At 34.8% G+C, this 18,266-nt stretch overlaps 1 protein-coding gene across 19 annotated transcripts in view; it reads right to left on the bottom strand.

Annotated features, from left to right (window-relative positions):
• The window catches only part of MFF (mitochondrial fission factor), a 30,860-nt gene that overhangs the window by 2,363 nt on the left and 10,231 nt on the right, over positions 1-18,266 (bottom strand). For 5 of the 19 annotated variants that reach the window (XM_033113128.1, XM_033113119.1, XM_033113126.1 and 2 more), the window contains 6 exons: positions 16,023-16,114; positions 13,326-13,400; positions 9,114-9,272; positions 5,550-5,582; positions 3,945-4,004; positions 977-1,061 (listed from right to left, as the gene is read on the bottom strand). In XM_033113128.1, coding sequence (XP_032969019.1) covers positions 977-1,061; positions 3,945-4,004; positions 5,550-5,582; positions 9,114-9,272; positions 13,326-13,400; positions 16,023-16,114 — 504 coding nt within the window. The remainder of the gene's footprint in view (positions 1-976; positions 1,062-3,944; positions 4,005-5,549; positions 5,583-9,113; positions 9,273-13,325; positions 13,401-16,022; positions 16,115-18,266) is intronic. The other 14 variants (XM_033113130.1, XM_033113129.1, XM_033113135.1 and 11 more) reach the window with 11 other exon arrangements.

Below are 18,266 nucleotides of genomic sequence, written 5' to 3' on the forward strand. Positions count from 1 at the left end.
CTCCTGTTAGGGTTTCACAGCACCGTGGGACTTGTTTCTAATTACTGTATCTTTGTCCTCTACTAGTTCACTCCTCCTAAGTTAAGGATTAAATGAATGTTGTTAAAACACTGAAAGTAAAATTATACTTTCAGAAAAAACAAGGTTGTTGCTATAATTGTGAGTTCAATGGTAAATACCAAGGAAACCCTTTTCTTCAGTAGGCAAAGTATAAATAAAATATGTGAAAATATGTAAGAAATTATGATATAGCTTCATTTGTTTCGATAAATGGGACTGAAAATGAAAACGTAGTATTTGCTTCACATTATCCCTTTATTATATTAAATCTTTAAAATAATATTCTGATTTATTCTAAGGCTGGACTATTTAGTTTCTTGATCTTTTCTTAGAAATACTTTATTTTCATTCATTTCCCCTCCACATCTATTGACATAGACACAATGAGAACACTAAATATGCCTTTCCCACGTGTGTGTGTCTGTGTGATTCTAGAGACTGTGAGTACCTGTTAAAATCATACATATGCAACTGTAGTTCTAAGTAGAACTTAGTACAGAACAGGAGAAACAGGTTTATAAAGACCCGATGCAAACCGAGAACAGTGTCCAAAATGGAGTTCTCAAACACAGTAACACAGGTTCCCAAAGCGACTGTCCCACAATTCAAAAAGCCAAGCAAGGACTCTATGGCTTTACTGGTTCGCTAAAATGTCAAGATTCTTTGTCATTGGCCAGAATTACATCCATGCATTCTGGTAGTACTGTTTTATGCTGATCAAAACATGTAAACGGTGGTTTAATACATCTTTAATCAAAATGGGAAAATTAATTATGGTTTAATACATAGTTTGATAGATAAAATATTTCAATTCATGAGCTCCACAGGAGAGAACATGGTAAGATGTTAGAAACTATCACCTGAAACACCACATGGCTCGCACTTAGGATTACTTCTTACTTGGTTCATTAATTACCTGTCGTCTTAGTGAAGCTGCATCCACAGCGGTCATGTCATCTGCAGTCCCTTCAATTGTCGTGTCTGCATTTGCAACGCCATACCTAGCGTATACGGAATAAAAATACAACTTAACATTAGACTGGAACTAAGGATACCTGGCAAGTCATGCAACGTGTTGTATGATGCTCAAAGAATTGCTCAAAAGATTTATAAAACAGTATGAATCACTAAAATATTGAATAAAGGAATGAATAAATGAAACAATCTGAATAAAGGAATGAAAAGGAAAAAGCTTAAGGAACAACTACATCAATATTGGGAGAGCGTCCTGAAACTCTGAGAATGAGAAGAAACCCTAACTTAAGATACAGATAAGGAGACACTTTTCAACTCAGAGGGACTGCCATCGTGAAAAAGGATCCCTGACTAAAAAGATGTGAGAGCTGCCCCTCTAGGACAACAACACAGAATTCTTACACAAACCTGTGTTCATGTGTGGTTCCATAGAAGTCCCTGCTGAGACTCACGGGCAGGGAACACTAACTCTAGCTAAAAAAACAAGACTGACCATTTTTTATGGTCATTTCTTGCCATTTCTACTCTTTACTTCTTATTTTCAATTATTTACTCTATACTGCATCTCCCATAACAGCAATTATAAAATCTCCTGAATACATCTTGCCACTACATTCAGATCCAGAATTGGCTCGATAACAAATAATTAAGAGGCTATGTATAAAATAATACTGGAAAGCTACTAAGACAAACTCCAGAGAAAGCATATTAAAAAGTACTTTTTGAATGTTCAAATTCAGTTACTTCTAAAAGGGCAGTGATTTTTAAATGAATGACAATAAGCTTCTGAGAAACAAATACACACAAACGCTATTCTTCCTCTTGCTTGGATTTTCACTTTTAAAATATATTTTAATTAACAGCTTTATTGAGATACAATTTACATACCATACATTGCACTTCACATTATTTCCATCTTTACTCTTTTATCCTGTATGGTTATTTCAGTAAAATGGCATATTAACTTTTCTGAATGAGCAGAATATCAAGAAATTGAATTTAAAAGCTATTCCTATGTAATCTACAGAGTTGGCATATAGATCATATATTCTAACATTTCAAGCAAGTCTCCATTATAAAAGGCACATTACCACACAAAGGGGTATGAAGAGAATTATATTTTTCATCCAAACATGTTAAAGACAAGTCTATTCAGAAAATCCTTTTGTTTCAAATACCTATGAAAATAATCCAGAAATACTTTAATGATTCAGTGTCATCATTCTGAACACTGGTGATAAATAAGTACACAGTTTATAGTTTCAATGGTAGATGGTGTGTACTGACTCTAGATAATCTAGAACAATCTCTAAATGTGCCTTTGATGGCTAAATTAACTTGCTCTTTTATTAACTACTCTTTCTTTGTGGGAACAGTTCAACATCCTAGAACATTGAGAGAAATTGCATCAGTTAGAGAAGAAAGCTACTAAGTTAGCAGATGCTGGAACTATGGGTTTACAAACATCTAAATTAATTATTCTTTTGAACATTAAGACAGAATTATTAAACGATTAATAGAAAAAAATTAAGGCTTGAAGATTCCTCTTCTCTATACTTTATCCTCAAAATAAAAACTTTTCTATTTCCATGAGGTCACAAATGAGATGGGTAATTGGGAAAAAAAAAATAAATAAACTATACAAGCAATTGCTCCAAAGGTAAAAGGACCTGGACTGAACATAGAAAATCAAGTATAACCGAAAGGTTTACTCAATTTAAATCCTGAAATAACTAAGGTTTTCAATATATCTAAAGAAAATCTTCATTTGCAAAGAAATCTAAGGATATAGCAAAAACAATTTACCTACATAATTCAACTTAAAACAGACAAAAACATTACCATGTGTTTTAAACTAAAACCTGTATTTATAAGAAGTAAAAACTGTAAGAAATGCTAAGTCAGATCACTGAATGAAAATACTTTCACAGAGAGATAAAAGAATCACAAACTTCCTAGAAATATATAAGGGAAAACCTACTATGGATTGAGTTAACATTGTAAAAAGAAATAAGCCAGCAGAGGCAGGGGCCACTAAGGGCACACTTCAATTCCTCTAATCTGAATTCACTATTAATGAGAAACTGGTGCTTCCTTCTTTTCTTGCCTAAAAATAAATGTGTCAGCATCCTCATCACGGAAATAATGCCGCCATTTTTAAATCAACTGCTACAGATAACATATTTCTGCTTAAAATAAAACAAAATTGGCTCTGAAAAAAATTACAGTAATGTTATCTGTGCATACCAACCAAGTTTTTTTCCCCCCTTGAAGATGGAAAATGGGGATGTGGGTACTTGAGAACCTTAAGTATTTGTATGTGCCATTCTATCTGTCCTTGTGCATGACAGAAGAAAAAATTACTCCAGTTAAGCAGAAATGAAAGTGAGAAAGGGGCCAAAATAAGAGAAAAGCTTAAATCAACAGTTGACAAAAATTCTTAAAATTAAACTCCCTTTATAAACGTTTATTTCCCCAAACTGTCAATGCTGATTTGCCCAAATTTAAGATGATGCCTACAGACAGCTTATCTACACACTGAAAGTGACATTATAGACAATTAACAACTAAAAAGGAAATGCTGGACAGAACCTCAGGCAACAATTAAACTGATGCATATAAAACAAGATTTAAGATTATTTTTTCTGCTTTGGCATGATCTCTAAGCTATTAAAATTGTGCTTAAATACTCAGCCACATGAGACTTTATCAGCATTTTCCCTCTTACTCTGGTGGCCCAATGTGGTGACTGACTCCGCACTGTTCCCAGAGAAAAGCAGGATGCACTCACAGAGGAGAGCTGTAGTTCACACTGTGATACAAAGGCATGGCTACTCCATGCACGACAGCCTGCAAAACACATATCCAGTCACCTATTTACCCTGGTAATTACAAAGTCGCAGAGTTACCTGACGTTGTCGTGATGAGGGTTCGAGGTGGCGGCAGCAGACCCACCACGCAACACAGGTCTAAGGCAGGGTTTTGCAGAAGGCACAAGACAGAACCAGGAAACAGAGAGGTAATAAAATGAAAGCAAAAACAAGACAGATAAATGTCAAATGGGATTATAGTGTACGTTTCAATACATTTCAAATACTTCCAATATCTTTATCTCACATGTCCTCCATTTTATGATTTTCATAAATTGAACATTTTCAATGGGTTAAACAACAAAGGGAATCTATGCAACAAAATAGCACCAACACAGAAAATAACTTTGGGGGGAGGTTAAATTTTAACTTATGAAATTCAAGACAGAGGACAACTCTATTGGAAGAGTATCATTTCTCTTTTCTAGCTGGAGAAAGGTCACCACCAGCGTTAGAAGCATGTCGGGAACTGTTTAGTGGCGCCTGCGTGGTCATGATTGCTCATCTGCCATCAACAGCTCTATCTTGAAAATGAACAAGTTCACGTGACTCCCGTTTCCCACAGCTGCTTCCTCCCCTCTCATTAATTTTTATTGTGCCTGATATCTTCATGTAGCTGTGTCTCCCTCAAACCCTGAGCTTTCCTGAGCCAACCTGCACGCCTCAGTTCTGGAGCGGAGGTGTAAGGGGACGTGCTGAGGGACACACTGTAGAGTGCTGGCCAGTGTTGAGTGCGATTTGAGAGACAACCAGGAGTGACGTACAGGGCTGTGGGAGATGAGACTAATGTGCGCTGGGAAACTTCGTGGGGATTTTCACTTAGTCTCAGTACATGCTGTTTCTAGAGAACGATTTGTTCCTTACCTAGGTGAGCAGTAACCTTTTCCCAACACATCTTACTTTTTTAAATCAGAAAACAACAGCTCCACAAGGTCACTGGTCAACACTCCCCAAAAGCAATCAGCAATATTTACTAAACAGAGAAACGAGGTTGGGATATTAGGACCCATCTAAGGACCTTAAAGACTGTTATACTCTACTTTGAATGTCTCATTCTCTAAGTATTGGTCAGGTTTTGCCTGAATTTAAATATCAAGGCAATTCTTAATTATAGTAAACATTTAATACCAAATGCAGTTTTTTTGTTGTTGTTGTTTGTTTTTCTTTTGGTCGGTTGGCACAGCTGTAGAATCTTGGCTATAATACAAATCACTATTTTATGCCAATTCAATTTATTTAAGAAAATTTTCATGTTTGGCTTGTATGCTTCCTGTTGGTGCTTAAATAAATTTCTGGAGCCTAGAGGATAAGCGATTCAGAGACTTTTTGGGGAGACCTGTTAGAATCCTATTTTGTCGGCTGAAGAACAGTGAGAAATCACATACGCTTGAAACAGGCTGTCAACTCATCCCATCCTACTAATATACTTATTTTGTGGCATTAGGAAAACTGTTACTAGTTAACTATAATCTTATAAAACACTAACATGAGAATGTTTACCTAAATAAAGCCCATGCTGTGTGCTACATAAAGTTTAAAAAAAACCCGTCATACTAATATGCTCAGACTGATCTGCCACAGTCAATACACTGCACCACAGAGATTTCCCTTTTATAATGCAGAGCCAGAAAAGAGTACAGTTACCTTTCACAACGTATTTCATTTTGTCTTCTTACACTGGTAATTGACACATATAATATAAAAGCAAATTAGACAGGCATTTGGCAAAATCAGAAGCTTCATTCAAGTACCACTTTCTACCACAAGTATAATTTAAAACATTAAAAAAATCTTTCTAAGTTTGATACGTCCAACAATATGTTTTATAATTAAAGTGGCAATAGGGAATGAGATCCAAGGCTCTACAAGTTCCAGCCTTAGCTTGTGTACTAAAGTCTGACTTCACAGAATGTGTTTTTCTTTGTTTAAAAAAATGGAATCTGCTACAGCAAATAAACAATTTAATTGGGGGGCCAGTAATTATACACATTTTTTAAAAAAGGACAAATTATAAATAACAAACACTGTTTCAACTGCAACTGTGCATTTCTAGGTTTTCCAAGTAAACTATTTATACAGATACTTGCAAAAAATGTAAAATTATTTACATGTTGGTTTCTTATTTTATTCACTCAAAGCTAGTAGAATCTACTAAAGAAACCCTGTATAATCAAGCCCCTTCTAAAAATAAAACTTAAGTACGCTAAACATGACTAATCTGTAAATATTTAAATGTTTTTACATATGAAGTAAGTCTCTTTTTAAAGATGTTAATATTTTGCATTGGAGAATGAAGTATGGAGCTCTACCGGATATCACAAGACCTGGGCATTTCCTCACCAGCCAAGGGCTAAATCATTACAGCATTTTAAATCCAAAGAGCACACCTGGTGCTTGTCCCAGGTGTTTTGGTAAAGTTTTGATACATCAGTTTTCCAAATGCACAGCACTGATCTATGTAAATAAACTTTTCTAATGTGTACCTATGATTTAACTTTGTCTTCATGTTGAGCTTGGTTTTAGATCATATAAGTTCTCATAAGATGAGAAAATGAAAATATAATACACAAACTTTTCAACAGTGTCCCCTAAAGTGTAAAGTGAAAACAGTTCTTATGTCAAGCAACTGTGAATCTGTATTATTTTATGATAACAAAGCAAGCAGAAAGTCTTCTTCCTCCCTCCCTGTTAAATAGTTCTAGCTTAATTTAATTATACTTAATGAGATGGCATAAGACCAAAGATAAGATATTGCATTAGCGAAACAGCCAAGAGTAATAAAATAGAAAAGAAAAAATGATGTACAGAGCAAGAAACATAAAAGCACTTAAAACTTTGTAAGCAGTATTATTTTATAATCATGCAAGTAGACCATTATCCAAATTTCACATTCCTAGTTCTTATATCCAAAAAGTCATGCTAGACAGTTCTCATAGAAGTAAACACTGACTTGGCACTTACAATTCTGATTAAATCTGGTTCAACATTTAGATTGTAAGAAATTTAAGTACAATGATAAAAAATCAAAACACTTTCAATAATGAAAGCTTCCAGTAAGTCTAATGAGAATTTAACCCTCTAGGCTCTGGGGTCGACAACTAATGGTGTATATCTAGGAACAAAGAATTATTAATACAACTATTTTATGATTTTTAAAAAACGCTCACTTAAATGAATAAGAAAAGATAATTCCTTCCCAGAAAAGGGATTTTACGGTTATTAATTCATTACAATTAAAAAATAAATAAAGCTTCACTTAGGGCTCAAAACAGTTTTTCATAATAAAAAAAATACAAAGTTAATTTTACATTAGTAAGACTTGTGATTTTGTACTTTTGAACTCTAGGCAAAATGTTTTTCCATTATAGAGAAAAAAAATCCAAATATTTTTGCAAGTTCCATATTGCTGCACTGAACTGTATGTATGCATTGGGGGGGTGAGACAAATAATTTTAATGTACAGGGGCTTCGTCATCTAGCTATCATTTAATTTATAGAGAATTTATAAATATCTTTCTCATTCAAATATTTTCACTGTAATAGCATTTGCTATGATGTAATTTGATTAATAATCCGGTCTCTTCTAAGGACCTACTGTAATTAAAAAGTTAAAGAGGATACCTGATGAAGAATGAATCTATTTTAAGGAAGGAGGAGCAAACAGGCCTTTGGAAATATTAGTTCTTAAGTGCCAGGTTCTTTATATTCAGTATCTTTTGAAGGATCTCCCACCAGACTATATAAAGAATTTGAGGCAATTATCCCTGTATCATAAATAAAGCTGGTGGTGCTAGGGGAAGATTCCTCACAAGAATCCAGAAAACTCGGTAATATTATACTAGCTGCCCCTCCTTTAAGTAGACGAGGAAAATGAGGCCCAGAGAAGCTAAGCAACTTGTCCTCGGCCACTATGCTATTCAGTGGGGTGGATCAAGACCGAATCGGACCGACCCCCTGAATCCATGCTGTTTCTTCTGAACCATGCTGCTTCTTATAGGCTCCAAAGACTCTAACACAGTCCTTGAAGCTTCAAAGAGCATAAAAGGGACTCAACACCCTTAGGAAGTGGGGGAGAGAGAGAGACATGCATTTGTAAAATGTCCCTGCTGTGCACTTTCCCGTGGAGCCTTGTTCTCATGCAGCTGTAAGTCCTTGGGCCCAGTTGTGAACCACTAGCTAACCCTGGGAAGGCTTGAAACACCAATCGAGCAGAATGGACAAGTGCTCATGAAGTGTAGTGAAAACACCTGGGCCGTGTGAGGCGAAAAAGCACTCCACAAGAAAGTTTATTCAGAGCAAGCCATGAGACACATCAGTTCCTAAAGTAAGAAATAAGGTTTATTGGAAGAGCCAGCTGAATTCATGGGTATTCTCCGAAATGCAAAAATTAATAGTCTAACAAAAATGATTACGAAACTCAAAGACTGACTCAGAGTTACTAGATAAAATGTTCCCAGTTGAAACGAAACTGTACTTTTCCCATACTATGCCAAAAAGCTTGCCAACTTTGATCTTTTTAAAAACACTATGTAGTAATGAAGCAAGGACAAAAAGTATTTGAAATAATGGCAAAATATTTATTTATACGAACAAGTCTAAGTATGCTACTAATGATTTTACTTGATGCTCAAAAGTGAGATAAGTTATCACTATTGAAAAACATCAGATCAGTATTATCAAAAAGATAATAGCACCTGGGATTTTCAATACAGGCCTAGAAATCCCTAGTTAAGAGGAATGAAAAAAAATGTCCTGGCAGCTATACTGACACCACTTCTCAAATCTGCTTCATTAATCCAACCACTTTACTATCATAAATGATGAAATCAAAAGACTTACTAAAGAAAATTAGTACGTTTCAGTTCAACATCTCACACTCAATCCAACAGTGTACCTCAGCATATCCCCAAATGGAATCAAGTACTTAGAACAGGTCAACAACGCCTTTGAAAAAAATCATTATACTGAATATTCTCTCTGACTATGCTTAACTGAATATTCTCCCTGACTGAAGACAAGCTAACAGAATCTTGTGAAATGTGAATTTTGGACAATAATTTCAAATTAAAAGAAAGCAAAGCAAACTGTTTTAAATCATTGCATCTTAGAAAGAGACGAAGGTGCAAACACAAAAGGGAGACACCACAGTCCACTAAAAGGAGCCGAAAAATATGCAATAAAGCTGGCAAGTCTCTGATGGCCAGTCACCTGCGATTTTCATCTAGCACATCCAAGATCTGCTGGTAAGCCCTACGAGTAGAAGACTGGATAAGCGACAAAATGCCACGAGCAGAGGAAAGATTAGCTCCATCTTCAGGTAACATATGGGGAGGACAGACCCGAACCTGTTGTGGCGATGGTGTCACACTGTTTACACAAGCACAGCAAATGAAGAAAAAAACACTCAAGTCAGATTTTTATAAAATTTCAGCCGAGCAGTTTCCCCACTTACATTTTAAGAATTACCTTAATTTTTGCCCCCCTTTCCCACCCCCTTCATCTTCCCCTAAGGAAACAGTCAAACCAAATAAATGAATATATTGTTTTAAAAGACCAGCTACAATGCAGTATCTGTAACTATGTAGCCTTAAATATCAAATTGAACAAACAGAATATGAAAAAACAACTTCGGAGAGGGAAGAGAACTACAGCAATAAGTGAGTTCAACCCCTAGTTTTGGAGAAGCAGCATTCTTTATTTGGTATGTATGTGCCAATTCAGTAAACCAAACCTCTCACAAACAACACTGCACTGCAACTTATGGATGGTCAGAAGAGTAAGAGAAAACTCTCATATATGGGCGTCAAAGTTTAAACACACGAATCCAAAGTGATTCCATGAAAATGCCATTTCAAATACTTTACAAAGACAATGAAGCGAGCTAAGTTTATGATGAGCAAATTTAAAGATGAGTTAAAGTTTCAGAAAGCTGTGACAAAAGTATTTTGATTTCTGAATTATATTAAAGCATATGATCTCTAGTGAAACGACTAAGACACAAAACTACTCCCAATTCTGTGAATACAGTGAAGGAAGGCAAGCATATTTCTTAAATTATCCAGATGGACGTTAACCTGCCATTTCTGGGCCTCAGTCCTAAAGTTGAACACATTTGAACGGAGCAATTTTACAGTCCTAACTTGAACTCTTCAGCTTGGTGTCAGCATGATCATCTGTTTGAGGTATTTAACAGATACATGGACTTGGCATCTGGTTTGTTACAATAAGAGGTTTTGTTACAAAAGGACTAGACCCGCGGATGCCAGCTCAACATTTTTTCTCAAGTCAGGGCAAAACATCTTAGACTAAATTTCATCCTTGTGTATTACGTCCAAAAGAATGAAAGTGGAGCAGACAGTGAACAATTGAAAAGAGAAAATCTTTTATTTTGATGTGTAACCTTTTGTAACTTAGCATGCATTTGTTTGGAAACCACAAAATGAATGGGATAATTTTTGAAAGGACAGCTGTCATCTAACATCATTCCCAGAGTCCCAGAAAATTAAAATCAAAATCTCCACAATTTTGTGAATAACTGAATGTCTTCATCAGCCAAAGTGAGAAGTACAATGAAAATGAAAATCGTGTTTTCCAAAGATGACTTATAAGAAAAAGATCTAAGCCAAATCTTGGCATACTGAGAAATTAATCTGTCAGGTCTGAGTCACCATAGGAATTAGGGCTAATGGTGTATCAAGATAAACACATTTTCAGAGGGAGGCTAATGGACAGTCACCCTAAATATCTATACAGAGACCAAGAATCTTCTGGAATGTACATAAGCCAATTTATCAACTGACCCATCAGATTTGGCCAAACCCCCACGGCATCCAAGCAGAGTAAAACACCCAGTATATGTGTACATGAAGTCTGGGTACTGGTCTTGGACTCAGAATTCCCTTTCGGTGGTGTGGGAAGAACCTGAAGCTTTTGCTCTTTGCAAGAAATCACACTGAATTCATGTTAGAGAAGTGTCAGAAGAGGCAGGAATAAAAACAGCCAGTTCTGTGTCAACATAAACAACAATATATCCCACACTCTTCTTGACAGAACTGCTAACGTACCTGCTAAACTTATTTAAGCAAGTTTTAAAAGATGAACCAGTACACTATCTATTGATATAACTAAAGTTTTTGTCTTCGTATTTTGGTGCTTAAATTGAACATTCCTGCATATCATTGCATACTAATAAGTAAATTAGCCACATATCAATATATTAAAATCTACAATAATTCATATTTAAAACAATTTTGTAATAATGTCAATAAACTAAAGCCAAATCCATGAAAAAAGTTTGACAGATTTTTGCCCATTAAAAATTAAAAGGAAAGAAGAGTTACTTCCTTTGAGAGAAACCATTTTGTCAGAAAAAGCAATAGGAATCGTTTAAGTTCTAAAAGTAGAAGTATTTCCTGTCCATATACAGGAAATCAGGTGTATTTATAAAATAGTCAAGCATAAACTAATTTCAGATTAACTGCAAAGAATTCTTAAGCCAAAGTGCACAGAAAGTTGAGTCTATGAGATCTCTTCCAATTCTAAGATTCTATGATCATATGATATTGAAATATGGTAATAATTTGGAAAAAAAACTTACATGATCCTCAATATTAATTTAAAAATATTTACATAGAAATATAAAAGGTAAAATTAAGTCTTTATCGATACTAGCAAATATATTTGTTTCATCAAAGACCAACACAAAACCATATTTGGATTTCTGAGGTTTCTCAAAAAAAATTAAACTTTCAAAGATTAGGAAGAAATTTAACTTTTCATTAATTTATACGGCCATCCTTCATAAATGGCAAAAACAGAATAGGAAGTAGTTTTTAAACTGCTGACCACTTTGGGCAGTATGTGTATAGATTAAACGGCCTTGATTGTTAACATTTGTTTCCATCTATAGATAAACTAAATGATTAAATCATAAAATGACCAAAATTACCCTAACTGGAAGCAATAAATACTTTAACAATTTTTTTAAAGTTTTAAGCAGTCTTGCAAATCTTGTTACAAATAAACAGATTTAAGAACAAAAAGAATAAGCCCCATCCATTTTAGAAATCAGTCTGATGCTGGCTGGAACGCCCACCACCGGCATCAACTGGGAAGGGAAACAGTGAGTGCTTTTAGAGTTGAGTTTGATCTCAGTTCACTCACCCACCCAACCAAGATAGAGTAACTTTGTTTTTTGTTTTGACAAGTGAACTACTTGAAAAATAAAAAAGTAAACATAGTGCAAAGGTGCTGAGATCATTTAAACAAATATTATAATATTAGTAATTTTAAAAAATGCACTTGGATGATAAATTGATCCTAGTAATGTTATAAAACAGCAAAATCTCAACTTTGTCTTTTTCTTTTATAAAAGATTAGGAAATTTTGAAGAAGGCACTGATGTTTACCATGTTATTTCATTAGTAATATCTCATGCTTCCATGAAATCTTATGACATGAGTGTTAAGTAAATAACATGAGCCAATGATGTCAAAACTCAAATTTAACTGAAGACTTACTTGGCACGACTATGTCATTATCAAAAGGTAAGTACAAAGTCCAGTACCTCTTTCCCCATGGGTTTTCACAGGAATAATGTTTCTCAAACTGTGAGAATAACATCTTTAGCGAGGCTCCAGCCTCTTCCAAAAAAACAGAAAAGGTGAAAATAGAGAAAAAGGGGAGGAAGAATTTTCACCGAAACATAAATTTTGCATCATTTCTCTCGAAATTTTAAACAGAGAGAAAACTTCAATTTGTTGCCACTAAGGTAATTTACTAGTTCCTAGAAGCATGCTAAGAGAACCAGAATAAGAGAAGTCATCGGTTGTCAGAATGGCTTTTGTTGCTTAAGAACTACATTAGCTCTTGAATTCTTCTTTGAACACCAAAGTCCTCCCATCAGTTTAATGAACATTCTTCCAAGCATAGTTTTAATCTATGAAATAATAATAATAAAAAAAAACTTCAATGAAAAACCACACTTACACTACATTCTCCTGGGTCAAAATAAAACAAGAAAAGATATTGTACTAAAATTCAAAAAAAAGTTTGGGATGGGATCACTGAACCTGGTTAAAGTTGAATCTGTAGAGAATATGCTAACCAATGCAAAACAAAACAAAACAAAACAAAAAATGGAAAAGGATGCTTGGTCCTTATGTGTAAATCATTCCATTTTACTTTCATCATTATACCCAAAATCATACATAAAATTCCGTTAGTTGGTCTAGTTATTTTTTTCTTAACAAAGTGTATGATGACAGTTTGAGAAATCCTGAAACAGAGGTACCAAAAAGCCAAACAGTTAAAAGAATTAGGCTATTACATAGCAATTACCTGATGAAACATTAGTATAACATAAGCCTGCAAAATTAAAACAACTCCTACTTGTGAAAAGCAGAGCAGATAAAATCTTACGTGTACTCCGGTGCAGAAATCGGTGCCTGGAACCTTGAAATTTTATTTCTTGGGGCAGAATCTGATCTGTGCCACCTTAAATAATAATTATGCTTCTTTTACATATGCAGCTTTTATAACACAAAGAAAAGCTAGATATGATTCTACTGGTCAGAATTCATTTTTGTATCTATAGTTGACCATAATCAATCCTACTGTCTCTTGAAAGTAATTAAGAAAACAAAGGCCAGCGTTCTTGCTCTAATACCCATATGTACTTCTATTCTTAAAGCCCAGGAATAAAAGTAAAGGCAGGCAAAGGTTCATGCACAATGACACATAATTAGTTTCACATTACAAAGACTAACGTAGGTAAAGAGTTTAATAATTAGCAGAGGTAAAAGATAGCTGTACTATATTAATAGTTTCTTCCTTACCATATTACCAACATTGAATACACAATATGCTCATTATATAAAATTCCTAAAGTTAATTAAATGTAGATTCTTAAAGATGAATTCAATTATAAATTGCAAAATTAATAATGGTAGAAGAAGTGGCAAGGTTATATTATTTACAAAAAGATGGTTAAATGTCTTACCATGCCATGGTAACATACATAACTACCATAACAAAAAATATGGTTAAGTAATGTAAGCATTTCATTATGAAAATATAGTTATATATTCATGTTATTTTTTACTACCAAAAGTTAAAATATGAGACTCAGTTTTATTCAACATCTAGAAAATGCCATTAAAGCAACTTAAAGAAAAAAAAGGAATCAAATATTGGTGAACTCTGTTAATCTTTTCTGTTATGAAAATCTTATGTTATTGGTAACTGCAAAAATATGTATGAACTAATCACGTATTCTAAATCACACACTAGGCTGGTTTTTATACATAATAAAGCTGTTTCCTTTCTTTTTAAATAGAATTCAGCTATCAATAATATATATATTGTGAGAAAAAAACCAAAAGTGATGCTATACTAAAATAGACCTGCTTTTAATTTAGTAATGTAAAATTTCAAAGTAATAAAAGACCTAAATAAGCCCTATATCTTTATATACTAAAAAAGTTTATTAGAAACCTTTGCTGCCTTAAAAAAAAAAATTACAAATAGAAAAAACTAAAGCCCTTAGGTTATGTTTAATCATTCTGAGCGGATACTAAATATCAAGAAGCTACCTGAGTCATAAACTATGGAGCTTTTTTACCATTTACATAATATAGTTGGAAATATTCTGGAAAATGATTTCATGGGCTGGCTGACATCACTGCCAACCCGGCACATTCAGGAAAATATGCAGTTACCATAAAAAAAATTTTATAATGGTTGAAGACTTCAGCTAACTCTTCCCTGAAGGAGATATACAGTAATTTTAACTTACCATCTTCCTATATAACCCTTTATAATAACTATAACTACTTTAGGGGGCATTTCAAGATTCCCCCAGAAATCAGTTACAATTCTCCTTTGCACCTCACACAAGAGAAGAGAGACCCTAAGCCCCTCAAAGCCCCTTCTGCATCCTTACACTCTTCAGTCAGGTCCAAACTAGAACTTAATATGGTTTAGTACAAATGGTGTAATTATATTATGCTCTAGTTATTTTGTATATAAATTTAAATGATTTGCTTTTATCTAGATTTGCAAGCTCTATGAAGAGAGAGAGATGTATCATCTAGTTCTTGCACAGTTCCCAGAGAAGCTAACAAAATGCGTGGCATCAAATGTGGTTCATGATAAATGAGTTCATGAAAACTGACCAAAAATTTAATGAGAAAGAATATTATTTTACATAAACTATCTAAATCATCTATTTAAAAAAAAATCCCCCCCAAAAAAACAAAACAAAAAAACAAAAAAAACCCCAAAAAACCAGATTCTCCAATGACTTTGAGACTTAAAAATTCTGAGCAGGTTTTAAAAGGTTATTTTATATGTAAAAATGCATTAGTTTTAATAAAACAACAAAAAGCACTTGCCGATCTAAAAGATCTTATAGTGGGGTAGCTTTCAGATCAGGGCATGATAATATAACCAAATGAGAAAGAAAGGTTTAAATAAACAGTCCTTTAAACAATATACTTGTATTTTTGAAAAATGAAAGGGATCTAACAATCCAATGACTCAGTAGGCAGAGAGCAAAACAAAAGAATCCTGGAAAGTAAAAAAATTCCACTTGCTTATGCTACACATGGTTCATGAAAAGCAGAGCTGGAAAGGGCTAGTTCACAATCTTAAGACAAATTGAGTAACTTAAAAATTTCCTTAAATAAAGTCTTTTCCTTTTATTTAACCTGCATGTTAGATAAACAAACAGTTCTGAAGGACGCACAGAATTGAGCACTTAGTTATCCATTTTTCTTAAGAAAGATTCCCTAAATAAGCAAATCATACTTATAGAAGACTGTCATATACACAGAAGAAAAATTCTCACAGCAAAATGGTCAGATTTTAAGGCTATAAATAGTATGGCAAAAATGTAAAATTGATGGTAAATGCAGAACAGATTTCAAACACTATTAGAAGTAAATTATTTTTTCCCCTCAGATTCTTAGGCATAAAACATACACACACTTTTCCCTCTTCTTTTTTTTTAAATATTTGGGAGTGAAAAAAGAAAGGAAGTTATTTGGAAAAAGATGGGACAGACAATATATGGAGAGAACTTATGAAGGAAATACAATGCTTAGCGGTTCTACTCACATGGAGTCAGCTCTGACCAGCTGTCCGTTTTGGCGAACAGCATTTTCACTCATAGAGCGCTCTCTTTTTAGCCTGCCAACTGCACGGACCTGCTAGGCACAAAAAAGGGAAGGAATAGAAAATGTTCTTAGTAGCCTAGTAGCTGTTTTGCATTAAAGAACCTTAATCCAAGGCTACTCACAAAATTTACAAAGAATTGCTGCTAGGGATGTATGTTATAGATAGATATGTTAAAAACAAAACAAAAAACATACTATGTGCAGATAAATTTAGGAATGCTTACTATATAAAAAAGTTTATATCTGGTTTCTTTTTAAGTATCAGTCTTACTTGGTACAATTATTAATATTTATATTTGCTATAATTTATATAAAATATTATTTAAGAACAATTTCCAACAGTTTTTAGAGGCACATATATTATAGGAAATGGGATGTAGGTGTTATCTGTCTCACAAATAAATGTTCCTGGCTTCTGGGGTTAAACAAATTCAGATTTGTTGGGCTAGCTGAAAACTAGACTAGAAAACTAGACTTACTAGCTTAAAGGTTTTGGCATTCCAGAAATAACCACAAACCCCCATCCCACGTATTCTTTTTACAAATGTATCATTGACCTCTTTCCATTAGGGATGGGATCTGTTTCCCTCCCTTGAAACTAGGTGGGCTGGTGACTGCTGTAGAGATGATGAAATGTGACTTCTGAGGCTTGGTCATAAACGACGTTTCTGCCTTTTTTCTCCAGACTACTCATGTTTGGAAAAATGGTCCCATGATGTGAAGAAGCCCAAGCAGCCACACAGAAAGGCCGTACCTGAGTTCACCAGCCAACCCCAGCTGAGGTCCCAGACAACAGCTAGTCCAACTACATGTGAGTGAGTGAGCCTTCAGATGACTGCAGCCGCAGGCTGTCAATCATCCCTAGTCTCTGAGACTTCCTAGCTTAGGCCCACATATTGGAGAACAGAAACTAGTTTTCCCCATTATGCCTGCTGTATTCCGAACACACAGACTCCATGAGCAAAATAAACAGTGCGGCCACTGTCTCATGGCTCCCTAACCATTATGGTTAATCCCCTCTGCCCTAAGCCCCTGGTGACCATTAATCTGTTTTCTACCTCTGGATTTGCCTATTCTGGACATTTCATGTAAGTGGAATCATACAATAAATGGCCTTTACTGTCTGGCTTCTTTGACTTGGCATAATGTTTTCAGGTTCAGCCACGTTACAGCATGTATCAGGACTTCATTCCTTATTAGGGCTGAATAACATTTTACTATATGGTTACACCATATTTTGCTTATCTGTTCATCAGATGATGGATATTTGGACTGTTTCCACTTTTTGGTTTTTAAAACCTGTTTGATCTTCATGACTTTGAAGGATGCTACTGGCGTCTAGTAGACAGCAATCAAGAATGCAGCTCACCATTCTACAGGGCAAAACGGTAACCCTCACCACAACAAAGACTTATCCAGCCCCAAATGTCAGTAGTGCTGAGGATGAGAAACACCGAATATGCTGTAAAATGCCTACTACAGAGTAAATGATTCAGGAATCTCACTTGTTAGATTTTGAGTAACATCTGAATGAATTATCAATGTTATCAGCACTCAAGGCCTACTGCCCTTCTACCGTATTTCCCCGAAAATAAGACTGGGTCTTATATTAATTTTTGCTCCAAAAGATGCATTAGGGCGTATTCTCAGGGGATGTCTTATTTTTTCATGTACAACAATCTATATTCATTCATGTACAAAAATCTACGTTTATTCAAATACAGTCATGTCATCTTCTGGAACATCGTCATAACTCCAAACCCCGAATTCCGGCTTGAATTTCTTGTGACTCCATTTCCTGTAGACCCATTGGCCCCAATCTCTCATGTCCAGCAACAGAGCTCTCCTTAAATGAGCACTTCTTGTCCATGGAGGCTGCTCGTAATGCACTGGCAACACAGCTGTCAGGGATTTTATCCCAAGAATTCTTCACCCAAGTCACGACCTCTTGCAGGCTAGTCTTCACAAAGTTGCCACGCTGATTTCTCTGCATTCTATTTTCAATGCAGTCATTGATTTCCATGCGCAAATGGTCCTCGAATGGCTTGTTTATTGCAATATCAAGAGTCTGGAGATAGGCAGTCATTCCTGTGGGAATCGTTATTTGATCTGTTCTTCTCTGTGCAAGGAAGTTCTTCATGTCTTTAGCGCGGTGAGTGCTGGCTGAATGAATCCCAGACTAGCA

The sequence above is a fragment of the Rhinolophus ferrumequinum genome, chromosome 8, assembly GCF_004115265.2.
Source record: "Rhinolophus ferrumequinum isolate MPI-CBG mRhiFer1 chromosome 8, mRhiFer1_v1.p, whole genome shotgun sequence".
NCBI lineage: Eukaryota > Metazoa > Chordata > Mammalia > Chiroptera > Rhinolophidae > Rhinolophus > Rhinolophus ferrumequinum.